Genomic DNA, 21725 nt, shown 5'->3' on the forward strand with positions numbered 1-21725 from the left:
AAATCTGAAATAATAAGTTTTCTTTGGGGACTATTTTGTCTCACAGCGCCCTGCATGTATCCCTCCACCATGAATGGAGTTTAAGTTCTCTAAACTATCATAAAACAGTGTCTCAGTCATCAGGCAGTGAATTCATAACCATTTACTGTAGGAACTTCTTCAGTTCTGACTCGGCAAGTTTCTCTAGAAACCAAACCGCTCTGAACGACTCTGTCTACATCTTAACCACTTAACTATGCAGACATTTGAAAAGTCAGTGGAGTTTCTCTTTAAGATGGTGCTGAGGATTCCCCCGAGGGGGCTTGTTAAAACAATTATTAAAAAGGGAGATGATCAAAAACGTTAGGGAGAAACATGTTTTTGCCAAACTAAGCTAGTGGGCCATCTTGCCTGCAGTTGTGTTGAGCATTTGACTGGTGACCTGCTGCTCTTCTTCCACAAACACTGGAGCTCTGGGCGTTTGTCTTGTTGCCTCCTGCTGCAGCCTGTGAGGACTAATCAGCTGTCTGGCTGCAGTAATGAAGAATCAGTGACACACTGCTTTTATCAGAGGATTTATGAAGCTGTAGTGGATCAGGCACAGATTCCTGCCCAATCTAGGACTTAACATGAGCCTTACAGAGCAAGTCAGAGCCTTGTAGAGCACTTTTAAATGAAACAGTAGAAGCCATATCGCCCCCTACACTTCCTGTAGTGTATTACAGTCTGTCAGAGTGACTGTGTGGATCATATGAACATTATAGAGCTTTTTAAATGAAACAGTAGAAGCCATATCACCCCCTACGCTTCCTGTAGTGTATTACAGTCTGTCAGAATGACTGTGTGGATCATATGAACATTATAGAGGCTTTTTAAATGAAACAGTAGAAGCCATATCACCCCCTACACTTCCTGTAGTGTATTACAGTCTGTCAGAGTGACTGTGTGGATCATATGAACATTATAGAGCTTTTTAAATGAAACAGTAGAAGCCATATCGCCCCCTATGCTTCCTGTAGTGTATTACAGTCTGTCAGAGTGACTGTGTGGATCATATGAACATTATAGAGCTTTTTAAATGAAACAGTAGAAGCCATATCGCCCCCTACACTTCCTGTAGTGTATTACAGTCTGTCAGAGTGACTGTGTGGATCATATGAACATTATAGAGTGCCTTTGTCTTTGACTGAACTCTCCACAGCCCCCCTGGTCTCCTCCTCCTCCTCTCCTCCCATGGTGCAGGGCATTCCACCAGGCCGCTCCAAACCGCAGTTAAGCAGCTCCAGCTGCAGAGCGTGACGGCATGCAGAGCCGCCCTGAGCCCAAAACCTCTCTGCTTCTTCTTAACAGAGCAGAATAAGAAATCATTAACAGATTTCAGAGAGGGAGGCTCTGAACTGAGCGCACGAAAAAATAACGAATAAACTCCTCCTAAGCACCGACTGGACCTACCGACCTCATGAACTCAGAACCTTTGGATACGTTACTGTGGAAAAAGTCAAAAGTCATCTGAGAAAATGATCTGTAAAGCTGTTTATTTATTAACATAAGAATAAACACACTTAAAATTGGGTTAAATCTGTTTATTCAGTCCTCCATTACGTTAAAGTGAAGCAGAAAGATTTAGATTTATCATGAGTTTATTTTTTTAATTAAAAAACTTTAATCAAAAACTGCTGACTTCACTACCAAAACAGAGTTTTATTCTTTGGGCGGAGCCTTATTGTAGCCACACCCCTGCAATCTAGAGCAGGAAGTGAGGCTGCATCCCTGTCCCTCATGGCCACATGGTGAGCAGTTAGATCTGTTTTTAAGGAAAAAGTCTGAAAATCAGTGTGGAACATTAAGAATTTTTGTGCTTTAATGAAAAATATGATTTTATGTGTGTACAGCTGTTCAAAGCTGAGTTTGTTGGTCATCCCATATGGGTATGTATGTATGTGTATATATATATATAGATAGATAGATAGATATCTAAGATAGATATATGTAAAATCAGATGTTACATATAGTTAATTTTGTTTATCTTTTACAAAAAAAACATTACTTTTATTATTTATTATTATTATGATTTTAATCACCTGTTATTGTTGGTTTCCAGTGTTATTTCCACAGGTCAGAGCAGCTGTTTACGTCAGAACCTGTTTACTGCTACAGACACTGTGGTGTGTTTTTCTCATAAACTGCTCATTACAGAACTTAATGAGAAGAAAATCGAGTCGTGTAAATCAACATCGAGACAGCATCAGTTATTGTGACACCCACCCGAACCGAGTGAAACCCACCCAACCTCAGAGGCGTCTTCTCACCAGTTTCCTTACACAATAGAGACAGTAATGCGTGCTGTGTACATACTAATGTCTCTCTCTCTCTGTCTCTCTCTCTCTGTCTCTCTCTGTCTCTCTCTCTCTGTCTGTTGTGTTATAAAATGTTCTTTTTTCACCTTTTTTCTCCAAAATATTTACTCACTAGCACCACCGTGAACAATTCTGACTGGGTAAGTTTGCACTCTGAATGACTCTGTTTACGTCTGAACCACTTAATTATGGAGAATTTTTGAAAAATGTAATCATATATCAGCTCGTTTGTGATGAACAGCAGCTTAATGCTCAGAGACGAAACTAGAACAACCACAAACACAGCAGAACTTATTTTTGGTAGTTGTTGAAATCCTGGTCAGATGAACGGTTTCAGCTCCTCTTCAGCACAGCTGACTAAACTGATTTAACTCAAAGAAGGTTTGTTTAAACTGAATAAACTGAAATCAGTGTAGATACATGATGATGTAGAAAACATGCATTATGAACTGTTTCAAGGCCTCTCATTCCTACAAACCCCCTGAAAGGACGTGGTGTATTTTTTTTTTTAGATAAAAATCTGGTGCTCACCTGATAGTATCAGGTGCTCAACAGTACCTGGTACCAACCTCAAAGTATGTGGTGCTCAGCTGACAGTATCTGGTGCTTACCTGAAAGTATGGGGTACTCACTCGATAGTATCTGGTGCCCACCTGAACGTATCTGGTGGCCACCTGAAGGCATATGGTGTTTATCTGAAAGTATCTGATGCTCACCTGGAAGTATTTGTTGCTCAGCTAATAGTATCTGGTGCTTATCATAGAATCTGGTGGATACCTGAAGGTATCTGATGATCACCTGAAGGTATCTGGTGCTCATCTGATAGTATTAGGTGCTCACTATATTATCCGGTGCCACCTCAAAGTATATGGTGCTCAGCTGACAGTATCCAGTGCTCACTTGATAGTATCTGGTGCCCAACTAAACATATCTGGTGCCCACCTGAAGGTATATGGTGTTCACCTGATAGTATCTGGTGCTCTCCTGAGAATATTTGGTGCTCACTAGATTTGTACCTTACACACACACACACACACAGTGAGCCACTCTGAGCCGTCAAAGTGGAAATGTTACCATCCCTTAATCACATGTGCTTTTATTATTTATTTAATTAATTAATTAAAATACAAAAAAGACACAAAGAACACAAAAGTTATTCCTGACGGACAGAAACAGCAAAGACAGTTAAAACACGGCGCTGCCTGTACAGAGAGACACAGCTGCACTCAGAGGGGGCGTCGCCGTTAATCGGCAGTGTGTCTCGTCTGTTCTTTGTTCGGTCTGTTCCCGTTTTTGGCTTTTTTTAGAAAAACTTGAATAGCATCAACAGTGAAGCAACATTAGAGAACAGACAGACAGACAGACAGACAGACAGACAGGAGACAGTGCTTCGTTATTAACTGTACCGGTAGAATTTACTGACAAAAACACAAAAAGGCCTGTTTTCTGTCTGTTTTAAACATCAGTGGAATAAAACACGGTTTACGCTTCGTCTCTTTGTGCTCGTTATGATTACCAATGTTTGCATCAGCGAGAGGAAACACTTCGTATGTAACCAGAGGAGAGCGGCTGGATCCAATCCGACGGAAAATGCTCCTTCAGAGAGGGCCTGGAAAACAGCACTGAGGGAAAATATCATAATAATAACGTCCCCGTGTCCTCCGGGAGAAGCGGCAGCGACCAAAACCAGCCCAAATATTCACCATCAAAACGTCAGACATCAACAAGGCTGCAATGTTCCAACACAGAAATATGTTTATGTTAAAGAGAAGTGCCACCAATTTTTCGAAAATTACTCCATAATTAAGTGGTTAAGATGTAAACAGAGTCGTTCAGAGCGGTTTGGTTTCTAGAGAAACTTACCGAGTCAGAACTGTTCACAGTGGTGGTGATAGGAACCAGACGTCCACCTCTAAAAGCTCCCTCACAGAAAGTTCCTACATGAAATGGTTATGAATTCACTGCCTGATGACTGAGACACTGTTTTATGATAGTTTAGAGAACTTAAACTCCATTCATGGTGGAGGGATACATGCAGGGCGCTGTGAGGCAAAATAGTCCCCAAAGAAAGTTCTTTGCAACCATTTCATGCCAAATCACTCTGAATGACTCACACACTGAAAATTGTGCAGAAATTTTGCAAATTTGGTGGAGTTCCCCTTTAAGTCTTGAGCAGAGGGTCCGTTCTTTGTGGTTGAGATGGTCCAGCAGTTGGAAAGCAGGGTACAAGTTTAAAAAGGCACTTTTTTAGTACAAAAGCGAGATTTCAGTTCAGTCTTCTGTGTCCGACAGTGAGGAGTGCTGCGCTGTGTCCACTGTCTGTGAAAGGAACCGAAGGACGCGTCTCCACCAGGAACCTCTGAAGTTCTAAGAAGAGCTCCAGAACTTTCCATGATCACTAAAACAACAGATGTGACACAAACTGCACGGTTAACCTGTTTAATTACAGCAATGCAGTAAATATAGAGAACCTCTCTACTGCATTGCATTTGATGTTAAAGGGGAACTCCACCAATATTTCAAAATTCCCCTATAATTCAGTGTGTGATGTAAACACAGTGATTCAGAGTGGTTTGGTGTGAAATGGTTCAGATTTCTTTACAGTGGTGGTGACAGGGGTACAGTCACCATGACTACAACACAAATAAAAAATTGAAACAGACAATATAGAATCTGTAGTTATACATATAAAAATGCTATAATAATAATAATAGTAATAATAGTAATAATAATAATAATAAAATGTGTTCTGAGTGTCTATATGGAATGTTGATTATGGTAAACGGTAGTGGAAAATCTGAAAAAATAAACATTTAACACCAAACTGTTCTGAACACTGTTATTTACATCTTAACCACTTAATTATGCTGAAATTTGTAAAAATTGGTGGAATTCCCCTTCAATATCGATACTGCAGAATACTAATGAGGATGAGGATGTTGATATTCCAGAATCGCTCCTAATGGTCGGTCCACTTTTCCATTTTAATCACTGGTTATCCTTCTCATTTTGCTTTGGTGGTATCCGTGACGTGTTTTATTAAAATGCTAAATAGGAGTGTTCTGTAAACCTCGCGTTTGACCAATCAGAGACGTTCCTGATCCGCAGAAAAGCTCATATTCCGGGGTAGAAACCAACAGCTGTGCATCGTCTGGTGGAAACACTAATAGTCTTATTCCCATTCCAGCAAACACAAGTGTTAAAATGAGCAACGAGGCGCTTGTAGCAAATGCAGGCCTCTAGAGGGCGCTAGTGTAGAAAATGCTCCCTTGTTTGGTGAACACCTAAAAGTTCCTGCGGTGGAAACGCGCCTTCAGAGAGCCGCCCGGCATTCAGACGACCGATACGCCCTGGGCGGGGGCGGTGAGGGCTTTGGCCACGTCGTGCCGCTCGACGCGGGCGAGGGCGGAGCACAGCAGGCCCAGCGTGGAGCCGTCCTGCTGAGACCAGTCCGTCAGCAGCGTGCGGACGGGGTCCTCTCCGCGCCCAAAAACGTCCAGGCGCTCCTGCTCGTAGCCCAAGGCTCCACCCAGCTGCCTCCAGCTCCGCCCACTTCCCTCCTCCAGCAGCCGCTCCACCTCCTCCTGCCGGTGTGGGGGGAGGTTTATATACAGCCGGGTGTCCTGCTTGCTGTCCCGCTTACTGCCTGCAGGGGGAGACGGAACGCAGTTAGCCGGGTGCTTTATAGAAAACAGTGGGTGCAAACCATTCTACAAAAGACACAACAGCACAGGAAGCCCCACCACCTCTTCCAGCAGCTGAGGCTGCATACCGAGCGAATCTGACCCGTCAGCCTGATTTTAACGCATCCATACAGCGCAGAAACTACAGAAGCCCTGCAGTCCATCAGTTTTGGACTTGGTGTGCAAGACGGCATTAATACCTGTGTGTTTGTTGCCAAACTTGGCGAGTTTTTTAATCCGCCCTTAATTCGCAGAGTCAAAAGTCAAAAGGTCTGTATTTCCATCTAGTGTTTGAACGATGAACTGCAGGGTCCTGTGACGGAGGAGCCTCACCTAGAGCAGGAGCGATCCTTAAATATGGCACATATGTTTTATGTCACTGATCAGCTCTCAGGATCTGGTTATTTTAGGGGTACCTGCTGCACCATTTAAGGTGGAACTGAAAAATTCAAACAAGAGGCTGGCGAAAAAGAAGCTGAGTTCAGCTTCAAGAGTTTAAAGGCATGAAAAGGGATGAGGAGGCTGCTCTGTTTCTGCATGTGGGCAACACCAACTTATTTTTGCTGTTTCAAAGAATCAGCAGGTCAGTATTGTTTTGTCTCGTTTGCTAATGTTTGTGGCTCAGCAGCAGCAACTGTAGTGACCGTTTGCTAAGCCACAGCCTCGCTAATGTTAGCTACATGACTTGCTGTGTGGCTGTTCGCTCTAACGTTATATCCCAGTATTTGTCTGTACAGCGTTTGTGTTTTATGGTCACGAAGATTTTAAAAAGTGTCGTTCACTTTGATGCGTGTCGATGAATTTGGGGGCAGAGCTTCTGAAGGAGCACTGAAGGGAGGGGTGTGTTTGTTTTAAGGTTGGGAATCACGTCTGCACCTTTAAATGTGGCATCCAGCCCTGCCTTCCGTCGGCATCGGCTATCAGCCCTGATCGGTCCATCTCTAGTTCCGTGTTCTCTCACCTTTGCTGGGCTGGCCGTCCTGCAGGCTGTGCGAGTCGAGGAAAACGCCGCTGTCGCTGTGCAGCTTCTCTCCCTCAGCGACGTTGTTCAGCTCTCCAGCGCGAGCTTTTCCCAGAGCTTTCTTCTGCTGAAAGGACTTCCAGCTAATAACATGCAAACACACGTATATATATACGTTTATATTAGTTCACCACTCACTGAGGCTTTACAGTCATTTACAGGCATTTGCTGTGAATTATTTTAAATTAGTTGTTTTATTTAATTATTAATTGTTTATTTTATTTAATTACTATTTTCTTTTTTTTGGGCCAGAAAAAATTAGTGTTTATATGCAAATAGTTCCATATTTTTGTTATGATTTTTACATATAGCTTGAGAATTTTTATTCTGTCCAAAAAAAGGAGTACGTACATCATTAAATATCACTATAACTGACCACCTGCAGGTCGAGGCAGTATAATAAAGCTCCCCTCACTCACCACTTGTAGGCGACATAGATCAGCAGTCCCAGCACCACAGCTGCCAGCACAGACACGTACAGCAGGATGTTGTTGCCCCCCTGATCCTGCGGGGTGAGTTCGGGGGCTTCGGAGCCGGAAGCCGCTCCGCTCCCCTTCACGCTGTCGTCGTCGGCCAATCCGGGCCAGCGTGGAAACGGCCCCTCGGAGCCCGCCGGCCGAGACATGATGTTCAGATCCCGCTCTGCAGGAACACAAGTGAACAGAAGATCAACCTCATGTTGCTTTTAAACCTTCTGTTTCCTCTGGCTGGACCAACTTCTGATGATACCAGAGCCTTGAAGGGGAAGTCCACAAGCTTTTTCAAAATTCTATACAAAATTCTATACAAGCATTCCGTTCCACCTTAAATGGTGCAGCAGTTACATTCTGGCACCTCAGCAATGCTGGAGAGTTCATTCTCTGCCAAAGGGGGAATCCCCCATCACTCAGTAGCGCATTCCTCACTGCACCAACCCTTTCCAGGCACGCAAAACACACATCACACGTTTCTGCTGCAGCCAGGTCGAATTTAAAGACTCATTCTGAGTTCATTTTTGACCCAAATGTGTAAACAGTGCTGTTCTTCTCTTTCTGCACTGCTGTACCGCTGTACATGTACATGTTAGAGCTGGAAATACAACATAAAATCCACCTGAAGCCCAACTACTGATCAGTGCAACAGTGGTTTCCTCTGTATACACTACACCCATATCTACGGTTACGCTACACCTACTTCCATGGTTGCCCTACATCGGTATCTATGATACACACTATACTGTTTCCAGGCTGTACTCTAAACCGATTACCATTGTTATGCCATGACTGTTACCATGGTTATGCCGGGGCTGCACCCATCTCCTTGGTTACATTACACCGATTTCTATGGTTATACTATAGTAATGAGTGTTGAGAAGATGAGCCAAAAAATACGGAAATATTATTTTAGAGGTTTAGAGGTTAACCTCTTACTAAGCCACGGGCCTGAAGACAGGCCAGAGTTTTATTACACACTTCTTTAACCTGAGATTAGTTTGCAGTGAAGTCTCTGAAGTTACTGAATAATAAGCCTCAGTATGTAATAAGCCTGGATTGCTATGGGGTTAATAATAATAATAATAACAAAAAACTATGGAGCAGAAAAAACAACAGCAGAGACCTGCTGAGAGGATAATCCATTCATCTTCTTGTGTGCCTGTGCGTTGAGGCAGTGGAGGTCGTGACCTTCTGACCAGCTGCTTAACCCCTAAACCTGAAAACCTGCTAAACGAGCCCCACAGGTCTTTAACAGGCTGTGAGTGTGAAGCTCGGAGCTAAAACCAGCCTCAAACAGGTCAACTCTGCAGTTTAATCACTCTGTTTCTGAGAGAAGCACTCAGAGCCGTTTACAGGCCACAGTAAACGCTGCACGGCTGATTTCTGAGTAAATATAAACACAGACGGCCGTAATGCGGCGTTACTGTACTGCAGGGATCAATGCAGTGAAGAGAGAAACTGAAATGCAGAATCACAGTGTAATTTTCCAACTGCTGCACATTTACAGCGCCGTGAACAGCTGTTCGCCACATGTTGGCCACATAACACTACACACACACACACACACACACACACACACATACACACACACACACACACACACACACACTCACGCACACACACACACAGAGGATAAAAGCTTCACAGTATTGAGACAGCCTGCGACCTGCATCAGTTAGGATTGAATATAATGGTTTCAAAAACGTTACTATTAACATAATGAACTGCAGAAAAACTTGTCAGTCAAACTAGTCATACTTGTTTTTAATGTAGCTTTTATTTAAAATGATAATGCACAGTAATTTTATCTGTTTTATCTTCTGTTATTGTATTTCATTACTTTTATGAAACTGCAGTATTGTGCGAACAGTGAGACATGGGGTTTTAAGTAGAAGCTAATCATTTTTTCAGGAGATATTTGGAAGCAGATTAGATATAAGATAATCCACTTGTATAAGGAAGGAGTTCAAAAACAGATTAAAAGCTCCAGAGAAAATGTGTCTCCTAACAACCACCTGGAAGAGCTGGTCGACCCCAAAACTGCCCCCATCAGATAAACAGCACTTAAAGCTTTCATCTCTGAGAGAGAGGAGAAAATCAAGCTGATCAGATCTGAAAACATCCACAGGTGTTTCTGTCCATCCTTCCACTGTGAGAAGACGACTCAGCGCTGTGGGTCTGAAAGGATGTGTAGCTGATCAAGAAGAACCTCACTGAGAAAAGGAGACGGACACATCAAACAAAGAAGCTGAACAATGGACTGACCACCCCAGAGTCCAGACCTCAACACCACTGAATGTGTTTGGGAATCCTAGGTGGTTGCTAAGGTGCTGCTATGATATCCCAGGTGGTTGCTAAGATGTTTGCCAGGCCATTATTATGGCATCCCAGGTACTTGCGCTTAGGCGTTGCTATGTTATTCCAGGTGTCGCTAGGCTGTTGCTATGGGATCCCAGGTGGTTGCTAAGGTATTGCTCGGGCAGTGGTATAACTTGGCTCACAAAAAGCAGAAAATGATCAACCAATTTCTAAGAACTTTGGAGGTGTGTCTGCAGATTCTTTGAGGAACTGAAAGCGAGTCTCCTGAAAAGAATGGAAGCTGGAATAAAGGTGAAGAGCGACTTACTGACTCACACAGCTGAGATTAGACGAGCTGTAATCTGTACCTACCCATGCAGAGTGTGTCTGAGTTGGGCTGGCAGGCTCGGATCTCCACCTCGTCATCTTTGCAGCGGGTGCAGGGTTGGCAGGGCTGGCTGGCGCTCTGCTGCTCTGAGAAGGTGCCCGGCAGGCACGGCTTGCACTCCGTGTTTCCCAGTGGTCCGCACATGCGGGTCACCTCCTCACCGCGTTGGCACACACTGCAGGGGGCGCAGCGGCCCACCGTGCTGTTCCCGTCCCTCCACAGGAAGAAACCCTCACCGCAATCGCACTGTGTGTCCTGGGTCACAGTGCAGCGCGCCAGCTGGGGGACGCCAGGCGGACAGTGGGCACACGCCAGGCAACCGGAGAGACCGGCGGAGTCTGAGAACGTCACACCTGGAAGAGAGAGAGTCATGCCATTCACAGCATGTTATATTTACATTAAGACTACGTCAACAATCTGAAAGGTCTACGAACTGTTTGCTTAAAATCACAAGTGCTCTATAATGTTCATATGATCCACACAGTCACTCTGACAGACTGTAATACACTACAGGAAGTGTAGGGGGCGATATGGCTTCTACTGTTTCATTTAAAAGCCTCTATAATGTTCACATGATCCACACAGTCACTCTGACAGACTGTAATACACTACAGGAAGTATAAATACAGACCCAGTATACATTTTAAAATTACTGCATAACTAAGTGGTTAAGATGTAAACAGAGTCGTTCAGAGCGGTTTGGTTTCTAGATAAACTTACCGAGTCAGAACTGTTCACAGTGGTGGTGATAGGAACCAGACGTCCACCTCTAAAAGCTCCCTCACAGAAAGTTCCTACATGAAATGGTTATGAATTCACTGCCTGATGACTGAGACACTGTTTTATGATAGTTTAGAGAACTTAAACTCCATTCATGGTGGAGGGATACATGCAGGGCGCTGAGGCAAAATAGTCCCCAAAGAAAACTTATTATTTCAGATTTTCCACTATTTTCCATCATCAATATTCCATATAAACTCAGAAGACTCGTGTAGGTTCACTGGTGGTTCTGGATAGTAAATAAAATGTCTATATCTGTGTTGTAGTCATGGCGACCCCTGGTTCCTATCACCACCACTGTAAAGACATCTGAACCATTTCACACCAAACCACTCTGATTACATCTCACACACTGAATTATGGGGAGTTGCCCTTTAAGGGGCTGGCGAGATGCTCGGTTCCATAGGGATTAATGTAAAGAGAACCCTACAGGGTTCTGTTTAATACTCACCGTCTTGGCACTCCTGGCACTTTGTGTTTTCTGCTCCACACTCAGATGCCACTCCGGTGCCCGGCAGGCACTCAGAGCAGCACTCACCATGGTGTGTGAAGCGCATGGTCACACACACGTCGCCCACCACCACCTAAACACACAAGACACAGAACACACACGGGTCACAACACACACACTGGATTTACTGTAACTATAAGAACAGAAAAAACTAGAAATGTGAGAGAGGAAGGAAGATAAGGAAGAAAGAGAGAGAAGGAGGAGAGAAAGAAAGAAAGAAAGAAGAGAAAGAAGGAAATGAGAAAGAAAGATAGAAAAGAGAGAATGAAAAAGAGGAGAAAAAAGGAAAAGAGGAGAAGAAAGACAGCAAGAAGGAAAGAAAGAAAGAAAGAAAGAAAGGAAAGTGGAGAGAGAACGAAAACAGAGAACAAAGGAAGAGATATAGAGAAAGAAAGAATAAAAAAAGTAAGTAAGAGAAAGAAAAGAGAAGAAAGAAAGGGAGAGATAGAAAGAAAGAAAGAACAAAACAGAGAAAAAAGAGAGAGAAGGAAGAAAGCAAGAAAGAAAGAAGAAAAGAAAGAAAGGAGAAGAGAGAAGGACAAGAGAGAAAAGAAAGGGCATGATATAAAGGAATAAAGAATAAAAAGGAGGAGAAAGAAGGAAGAGAGAAAAAAACAAGGAAGAAAGCAAGAAAGAAAATAAAGAAAGAAAGAAAGGGAGAGAGAAAGAAAAGAGAGAGAGGGGAGAAAAAAGAAAGAGAGATATAGAGGAAAAAGGAGGAGAGAAACATGAAGAAAAAGGAGAGAAGAGGCAAAAAAGAAAGAAAGAAAGGGAGAGAGAGAGAGAGAGAGAGAGAGAGAGAGTGAGAGCGTGTGAGGAAGGAAGTTTTCCAGTCTGGAACAGTGAGCGGGTGTGAATGTAAACGAGACAGAAAAACACACACACACACACACACGCACACACGCACACACGCACACACGCACACACACGCACACACACACACACACACACACACACACACACACACACGCACACACACACGCACACACGCACACTCTCTCTCTCTCTCTAAAACTGTGAAATAAATAAAGATGATAAAATAAATCACTGTTGTATAAAAAATTTCAGCTTCAGTTCAGCCAATCAGCTGTCAGAGCTGGAGCGATGAATCAGCTAAAGCACCATGTCATCTCAGCTGACCGATCAATACTGAGGACATCATCTCTGATCACTCTGATCACTATAATCACTCTGATCACATGGAGGAAAAGCTATATGTATATATATATATATATATATACACACATACGTGTCAATCAAATGCGTTAACCCGCCCCCTAAGCAGCGGGTTAAAATATTACATAACAATGCAATAAAATATAAAAGGTGCCATAACTTTCGCACAAGCCACATTTTTTCTTTTTTTTCCCCTCAATTTATTAGATCCACCAAATAAACAGTAACTTTGCATCCAAATATGAAGCGCAACTTATTTTCACCTAAAAAAACAAGCACGCACAAAGGTGTGTATACATGCTGTAAATCACAGTGTTTATGACATCACAAAATCTTTGAGGATAAGCAGTTTCTGTACATTTTGGAAAGGCTGTTTACAGACTACATCACACTCTTATCTAAAAAATTAAAAGAATAAATAAATAAATTAAGTAAGGAGTGTTGAGTTTTCCGTGGTACGGGCTCTTTAAGGTCAGTTCCTCAGTATGTGCAGACGTGTATTGGCCTCCCAGTGCCTGAGGGCGAGGTGTGGACAGGCAAGGACAGCAAGTTTGGGTCAGGCTGAGCCTTTGAAGTCCCCCCCCACCATACCCCCCCACCCCCTGAGCCCTGCAGGTGTGAGAGGAGGTCACTAACACAGCATTTCAAACACAGACACGTTTTGGGGAGAAGATCGTCCTGACAAGAGCAAACAGATGTCTGCCAGCCGCCTCCTGCACAGCAACAAAACCCCTCTGATCTGCGCCGGGACGCGTGTGCTGACCTGCTGAATGCTCTCAGACGGAGCCGTGCCCACAGGGTAAACCCCCCCGTTACCGCCCCCCCCGCACATTCCACTCTGATAAAACCCAGCATTAAAGTTTATACAGATAGAGCTCAGATTAAACACCGAGCCGAACCGCCAACTACCAGCTTATTTATTATTCTAACACTAAATTACTGTCTGACATCTGTGTACAGAACCAGGACCCGTTACAGTTCATGTTTGGCTTCATGGCTGCCAGTCTGGTCTGTTTCTGGACACTGCAGACCCTCTTCACGCTCCAGTAATGATAATAATAACAGTAATAACAGTAATTCATGTATAATTGACATACATAACTTGCGGTTCAAAGTCGTGTGCAAATGTTTCCAACAGATTCGATGCTGTTGCTGAGTGTAACTAAGTGAACACATCCTCTAAAGTGAACACACTTCTGCACAATTTAATACACAATTACTGTTTATTTACTCAAGTTAACATGCTAGAAAAAAACACAGAAAATGTGGTTTGTGCAAAAGTATAATTATTTTATTTTGGGGATTTTTTCCAATTTTCTTCCCAATTTAGTCGTCTCCAATTCCACCCACTAGTTCTGACCCCACTCACACGATACCCCCAGCTCTAGGAGGGTGAAGGTGAACACAGGCTTCCTCTGAGTTCTGTGAAGGTCCACTGCATCTTTTTAAACTGCAGCTAAAGCAGCATCACTGTACAGCTGAACGCTCTCAGAGGAGACGCCCACCACCAGATCTGTTACGTCAGACTGACTAGCATCGCACTGAGTGATGGGGCGGGGGGCATCCTGCCCACCCAGACAGAGTGAGGACAACTGTGCTCTCTCAGACTCCCGGACACAATCCCCTGATGATAGGCCCAACACTTAGACCTGGCCTGTCAAACTGGGGACCTTGGGGGCCAAAGTGCTGTGGAGATCAGCGTTTACCCTCATCTGACACTCTGAATTCAGCTCAAGGTCTTGCTAATTAGCTGATGAGCTGAATCAGGTGTGTTTAATGAGGCAGTGAGCTGAAGTCTGCAGAGTTTTGGCCTGCAAGCACTGGAGCCTGACACGGCTGCACTTTCAAACAGACATTTTGCAGTAACATTTACCTCATTTAAGTTCAGTGCAACTTATTTTCCCTCAGAAATTCAGCAAAACAGAATTAGTCATTTGAACCAGGGTCAGTTATTTGCCCCACAGTGTGATTCGCACTGTAACCTAGCAACGGCTTCCATCAACAAAGTGACGGGTTTGCTGACGCAGCATCATCAGTAGGCTTAGAGAAATAAATAATAACGGGTTTGGGGAGCACTGATCCCGAAGCTGCTTCCCATATGTGAACTCGGGGTACAGATCGATACAGATTACTGATCTGACAGCAGCGCTCAGCTGAGGCCACGGCGCCACTTCACAACAAGAAAGCAGAGACTAAGAGGCTAATGTAAAGATACAGTAGAGGCTAATGTAAAGATACAGTAGAGGCTAAAGTAAAGATACAGTACAGACCAACGTAAAGATACAGTAGAGGCTAACGTAAAGATACAGTAGAGAATGTACAGATACAGTAGAGGCTTATGTAGCGCAGTCGAGACGCACCAACATATTTTTTTGGACCGCACAACTTTTGAACCATATCGTTCTAGAAAGCTTACAAAACTGCACTGTTATATTTTTCATGACCACGACTGCGGTAATGAGGTCAGTATTGGCACTGATACAGATTCAGTGCAACACTAAAGCGGTAAGTCAAATATACGGCCGGGCGCTCACTGACGGCTGGTCTAATGATATGGAACTACTTTACTTCACGGAATGTAAACAGATCTTTTTTTTTACAGTAATGAATTCTTGACTGTTAAGGATCACAGGATTTCTGGAGAGCAGCTTTAGGAGGACGACTGCTGTAAAAAACCACATAAAACTGAATCAAACTGAACTGAATCAGACACAGACACATTCCTCACTGCGTTTCAGACACGGCTATCCATCTACGATCTGGAGAGAGAGAGAGAGGGAGGGAGAGAGAGAGAGACAGAGAGAGAGAGAGAGAAAGAGAGAGACAGAGAGAGAGAGAGAGGGAGGGGGAGGGAGAGAGAGAGAGAGAGAGAGAGAGAGAGAGAGAGAGAGAGAGAGAGAGAGAGAGAGAGCAGGAGCTGTATTAGCTCTGACTATTAGTGCTGGCATTCCCTTCTCTAATGTCCTAATATGGCCTGTTGCCTGTGTGTGCTGTATAGAGCAGTACAGTGCTCAATAACAACTGTATAAAACAATATAACTGATGTTTAGTGCTGTATAAAGCAATATGGCTACTATATAGTGCAGTACAAAGCAGTATAACTGCTATATACTGTAGTGTAAAGCGGTATAACTGCAATATAGCGTAGTAAAAAGTGATATAATTGCTATATAGTGTAGTATAATATATTTATATAGTATAAAAGCTGTATAAATCTTTATAGAAGCCGTATAAATTTGCATAACCTGCACAAAAGTGGTATAAATCTGTATTAAACTGCACAAAAGTGGTATAAATCTGCATAGAAGTTGTATAAAGCTGTATATATCTGTACAGAAGCTGTATATCTGTATGTATAAATGTGTATAAAGCTGTATAAACTCGATTGGCGGTGCTGTTGTGTAAATAATGTCACCCAGTTGTTCCCTAAACTGTAATTGTGCAGCTAAACAGCCTGCAGAGCCACTCAGATTAAACAGAGTATACAGTGCAGACAGATAAACCCCAGCAGGACAGGCGCACAGGCGGTCTCAGGGTCAGGGTGGGCTCCTTAAAGTGGAGCTCGCGCATATCAAAGCAGTGAGTCTGACCATAAAGCAGGCGTCTCCCTTTGATCCTGAAACAGGCCTATCAGCACAACTCTAATCCCCTCCGCAGGAACCAGCTGCTCTCGCTGGCTGGAGAGGCCGTTTCCACCAGTCCATCAGCAGGAAGACCACCAAAGATCAGGAAAGGCCTTCAGAGGGGCTGAACCAACCGGCTGCTCCGCTCACTCAGCGCACACTCAGTAAACTACCATCACCACTCACTGTCATTACTGACCAAACAGTTCAGATTCAGCATTATATCAACAGGCCATCGCAATATATTTCATTTTCATAAGACGTTAAGGCAGATTTACTGGTTTATCTGCAGAAAGCTGAATATGAATGTCTGGGTGTGATATATTAGGATATTAGAATCAGTTTATTATTCTGATTTTGGATGATGGACAATATAAACTGAAATGTATAACATACAAATGACCATAAAGATATTATCCACAATTCTGATATCATGATAAACCTAAAACATTATCATTATTAATATTGTCATTAATGTTATATTGATATGGATATTGTGATGAGCCAAATATGAGCTAAACGAATTATTATTATTATTATTGTTGTGGTTACTGTCATCCATACTTTGAATTTGTCATAAGCAAAATAGATTAAAATATTAATATTATATAATATTAATAGATTATTGTAATAATCTCATAATTGTTGTAATAGTAACCATTTACTCAGCAATGTATTAAAACACAGTAAATTCTTTTCATAAATGCATTTACATAATGTAAATTATGTAAATTTAAGTGAATAAATAATAAAATATATCTTCATAAATACCTTATGAAGTTGCATTTTTACAGTTGGGGTCCACTTATGAATTATTACAGTTTAAAAAATATATTAACTAATTAATAATGACCAACTAAGCACTTACACATCACACAGTAGCGAGACTGTAAATAACTACTGTATCATTTTTAAACAGGATACAAATGATTATTCATATATCACTAAACACATGGCTAATAATTCAAATTAAACTTTTTTATTATTTTATTTTTATTATATATAACTATTATATAATTAGTATAATTAGTATCAGTGATTAACAAACTATTTGATATTGATTATGTTGCTGTTTATTAGGACCTGTTATTATAAAGTGGAACTGATAATATTCTTCTTCCTCTTCATCTTCTTCTTATTATTAATATTATTTGTAACTATTATATAATTATTAACAGTAATTAATATACTGAGATACTCGTCATATTGCTCTTTATTAGGGTCTGTTATAGTAAAGTGTTACAAATAATACTTTTTATGTATACGTATTATTATTATTATTCCTCTTCTTATTATTATTATTAATAATATTATTTGTAACTATTATATAATTATTAACAGTGCTTAATACACTATTTATTATGTTGCTGTTTATTATGGACTGTTAATTACAATGTGTTACTAATAATACATATTATTATTATCCATACTGTGCTGTTAATATTAATATTATTATTATCATTAATAATAATAATAATAATAATAATAATAATCTCTAGGAGCTGCTGATTTAGAAAAATAAAACAGTTCTAAATGAAGATCCTCTGAGAGTCTGAAAAACTTTTTAAACAGATGTTTGACGTGTTCAATCAGTGTTCACTCTATTCGCTCTCCTGCCCGTCCAGCAGCTGGAGACAACAGGCCGCGCCATCAAAGCCTGTCTGTGGGGGGGGGGTACAGAGCCTGGGGGGAGGGAGTTCAAGAGGAAACCACCCCCCACCCCACAATCAGAGCCACACTGCTGAACGGAACGTGGAAGGAGTGCAGTTTCTCGGCCTCTCCGTCCTCAGAGCAGAGAAAATGAGGGTAATTACCGACTCCGGATTCCACAGCCCGCCAAATACTTCAGCTGCGGTCGCCCTCTCACCAAAACACTCTCTCTGGGGGACAAACCTGGCAGCATCCTCGGCCCACCGCACTCCCTCACTGTACTGGGGCTGATGCTTTAAAGGGCACGTACCACGGAAAGACACATCCTCTTCATCTTTTAAATAAGAGAGTTTGGTGTGGTGTGTTTACACTGTTTAAGATTCAGATAGTCCGAAGAGTCCATATACGGAAAGTAAAAACAACTCGCTTTGAATTCATGTTTGTGAGGTCACAAAACACACACACACACACACACACACACACACACACAACACACACACACACACACACACACACGCGCACGCAAAAGGATCATGGGAAAAGGATCATGAAGAAATTGTTTAGGGCTGTTTGATGTCATATAAAATAAAATACAAGAAAAATGTAGAATATGGGCACTTTAAAGGGACAGCTCATTAAAATATTAAATTTCTTCTTCAGTAATACAAAAAGATAAAAAGTTCAACGATGGACGATAATACGTCAGATCTGTCCATTAGATCAGATCAGAGTGACTTTTATTCTTCCCAGAATAAAATAAACAACTTTTAGAATAAAAAATATCTAAAGTTCTTTATTTTATTGTTTAATATCTGCATTTTATTCACTTTACTGCATTTGTAATGGTACAGAAATAAATGTTATGCATCTCTGCAAAGCTAATACATTTAACATATTAATGTTTACATATCAGCGATATCTGCCCACAATTGTGTGCCAAAACTGATTAATCCAGTATCATCATGCATCCCTACACAATATAGTCACAGTTCATCACAGTGGAGATAAACATCATCATACTGCCCACCCCTTTACTGAAGCCTGAATTTCGTCTGTACATTAGTCCATGTTTGTAGATAACAGTAAGTCACCCAGTATCAGAAACCACATAATCAAGTCTATTAGAGATTACATAAAGGGAAACTAATTTTCCAAAATGTTCTGCTTAATTTCAGTGGTTGAGACATTCAGAGTGGTTTGGTGTGAAATGGTTCAGATGTCTTTACAGTGGTGGTGATAGGAACCAGGGGTCGCCATGACTACAACACAGATATAGACATTTTATTTACTATCCAGAACCACCAGTGAACCTACACGAGTCTTCTGAGTTTATATGGAATGTTGATGATGGAAAATAGTGGAGAATCTGAAATAATAAGTTTTCTTTGGGGACTATTTTGCCTCACAGCACCCTGCATATTATGTATCCCTCCACCATGAATGGATTTAAAATTAGTTTCAGGCCAAAACTATGGGAGCCATAAAGCGCCATGGATTTGTGTGCGTTTTACTCTGTCTTTCTGTGAAAATTAGTTATTTTCATTTGTTTTCTCAAAAATCTTCTGATGCTTATGTCATTATCACGACATAACTGGCACCGTTTATCGTGATAACGTTTGTTATGTCTGTATAATGGCATACATATCTCAAAATCCCAAGAAAACAAATGGAAATATCTCCTTATCATAAAAAACAGCAAGCAAATCTGTGGCCCTTTACAGATGCCGTACAAAATCTTCGTAAGTCAGTGTCTCAGTCATCAGGCAGTGAATTCATAACCATTTCATGTAGGAACTTTCTGTGAAGGAGCTTTTAGAGGTGGACGTCTGGTTCCTATCACCACCACTGTGAACAATTCTGACTTGGTAGATTTCTCTAGAAACCAAACCGCTCTGAACGACGATGTTTACATCTTCAGCTTTTATTATGGAGAAAATTAGAAAGATGGGTGGAATTCCCCTTTAACACCTTAGGGGTGGGACAGTGTAAATCGCCAAACTATCACTTCAATCCAACACAAAGGGAGCACAAAGGCTTCAGTGAATCACAGTAAGCCACAGCACACCTCACTTCAGGAGCGAAAGCATAACAGCCCGATTAGATCATCGGCGCTGTGTTTTCATACGGAGGACAAAAAGAGCTGCATTGTGGGTCTGATTTTCTTTAAAGCAGTAATTAATTTCAGATGAGACACTCTGGCTTCTCCGAAAGGGGGACTATTAGTTTGGAAGCCTTGATGAGACCTGATTTTGCAGTCTGGAACTCTAGATACAAAAATATTAACACTCAGATCACCTGCTCTGAAGAACACAAGAGCATTTCAGTGCTGGATCATCAAGAAAGCAAATTACAGGGTAACTTCACCAACTTTTCAAATATGCAGACTGAGGTGGCAAATATTTATTTGGCACGATATTCATTTTTTCCAACATCTGATCAGCTGGAACAGAAAAAAATGACCCTACATTTTATACTACCAAAAACTGTGAACGCAATGATTTTTATCCAGTATTTGGCACTAAATCCAGTTAAACAGGACTAATTTTGCTCTTTTCATAATGAAACATGTAGTTGGTCAGTTTTATCATGATACGTTCAGAAAAGCATACTGTATTGTATTGCGACATAATTTATCACGATAATGATATATATCATTATATTGCCCAGCCCTATGCTCAGATTAATTAAGTAGTTCAGATGTAAACAGTTGTTCTGGGTAGTTTGGTGAGAAACTCTCCAGTCTAGAGCAATTCTAGAGTCAGAACTGTTCACAGTGGGGCTGATAGGAACCAGATGTCCACCTCTAAAAGCTCCCTCACATAAAATGGAGGCAAAACTTATATAAAAAACGTATATAGAACTCAGAAGACTCGTGTAGGTTCACTGGTGGTTCTGGATAGTTAAATAAAATGTCTATATTTGTGTTTTAGTCATGGCGACCCCTGGTTCCTATCACCACCACTGTAAAGACATCTGAGTAGATATGTTTCTCTAGAACGGAGCATTTCAGAGTTCACGTCACAAGCACTGCAATATGCAGACATTTTGAAAGTTCGGTGGAGTGCCCCTTTAAGTCAACGGAGCTGCACGAATTTGCGCATTTAAAGGCTGTGAAATTAAACTTCTTAAAACTTTTTTCTCCGAATGTGGACCTGCGGAACCTTTCGGCACGGTTAGCTCACCTTTATTGCTAAAGCGTAGATGCAGATCCGGAGAACCTCCATGGCCCAAATCTCCACCGTGCCCACTTTCTTCTCCTCTCAGCAGCTGTTTGAATGAAGCTGGTCGTCACTGCAGCCCTCACTAACGGAGAACTTCACCACTGGAGCGCCAAAAACTTTTACAGATTTAATCTGTAAACGCACAAATAAACCGCCGTCCTTCTTTCTCCACGCTGCGTTTCAGTTCTTCTCCGCTGTAATCCGCTGTTTTGAAGGCCGTATTTCCATCAGATAAAGGTTCTCAGCTCCGTGTTCTCCGCTCTGTGAGGGCTGCTGCACTGAGAGAGCTCAGCGCTCACTGCAAGGCTTGGATGCCCCAGCGCGGGTCGCGTCACCCACTACGGCCTCGCTGATTGGATAACTGGGACACTGCATCTCAAATAGCTCCCTACTCCCTACCTAGTGCACTACGTAGGTCGGCCCTGCGTCCGAATAGCGCCTTGTGCGTCTAACGCATCGTAAAGAGGAATGTCAGTCAGTGGTTCACCTGCTTTATGACAGCGTCCGAGTCTCTTTTCTGCTCTCAGCTGTGTTTATTTCTTCTTTCCTCCTGTAAATCAGTCAC

General features: G+C 42.0%; 1 protein-coding gene across 1 annotated transcript; it reads right to left on the reverse strand.

Moving 5' to 3' along the window:
• Positions 1 to 5262: 5262 nt before the first annotated feature.
• nradd (neurotrophin receptor associated death domain) lies at positions 5263 to 21446 on the reverse strand. The gene is made up of 6 exons (XM_036580071.1): positions 21122 to 21446; positions 11431 to 11563; positions 10184 to 10552; positions 7460 to 7682; positions 6981 to 7123; positions 5263 to 5982 (listed from the first exon to the last, which is right to left on the reverse strand). The coding sequence occupies exons 1-6, from the start codon at positions 21161 to 21163 to the stop codon at positions 5669 to 5671; spliced, it is 1224 nt and encodes a 407-aa protein (XP_036435964.1). The 5' UTR covers positions 21164 to 21446; the 3' UTR covers positions 5263 to 5668.
• Between the last annotated feature and the right edge of the window lie 279 nt (positions 21447 to 21725).

Source organism: Colossoma macropomum, unplaced genomic scaffold (assembly GCF_904425465.1).
Source record: "Colossoma macropomum unplaced genomic scaffold, Colossoma_macropomum, whole genome shotgun sequence".
Taxonomy (NCBI): Eukaryota; Metazoa; Chordata; class Actinopteri; order Characiformes; family Serrasalmidae; genus Colossoma; species Colossoma macropomum.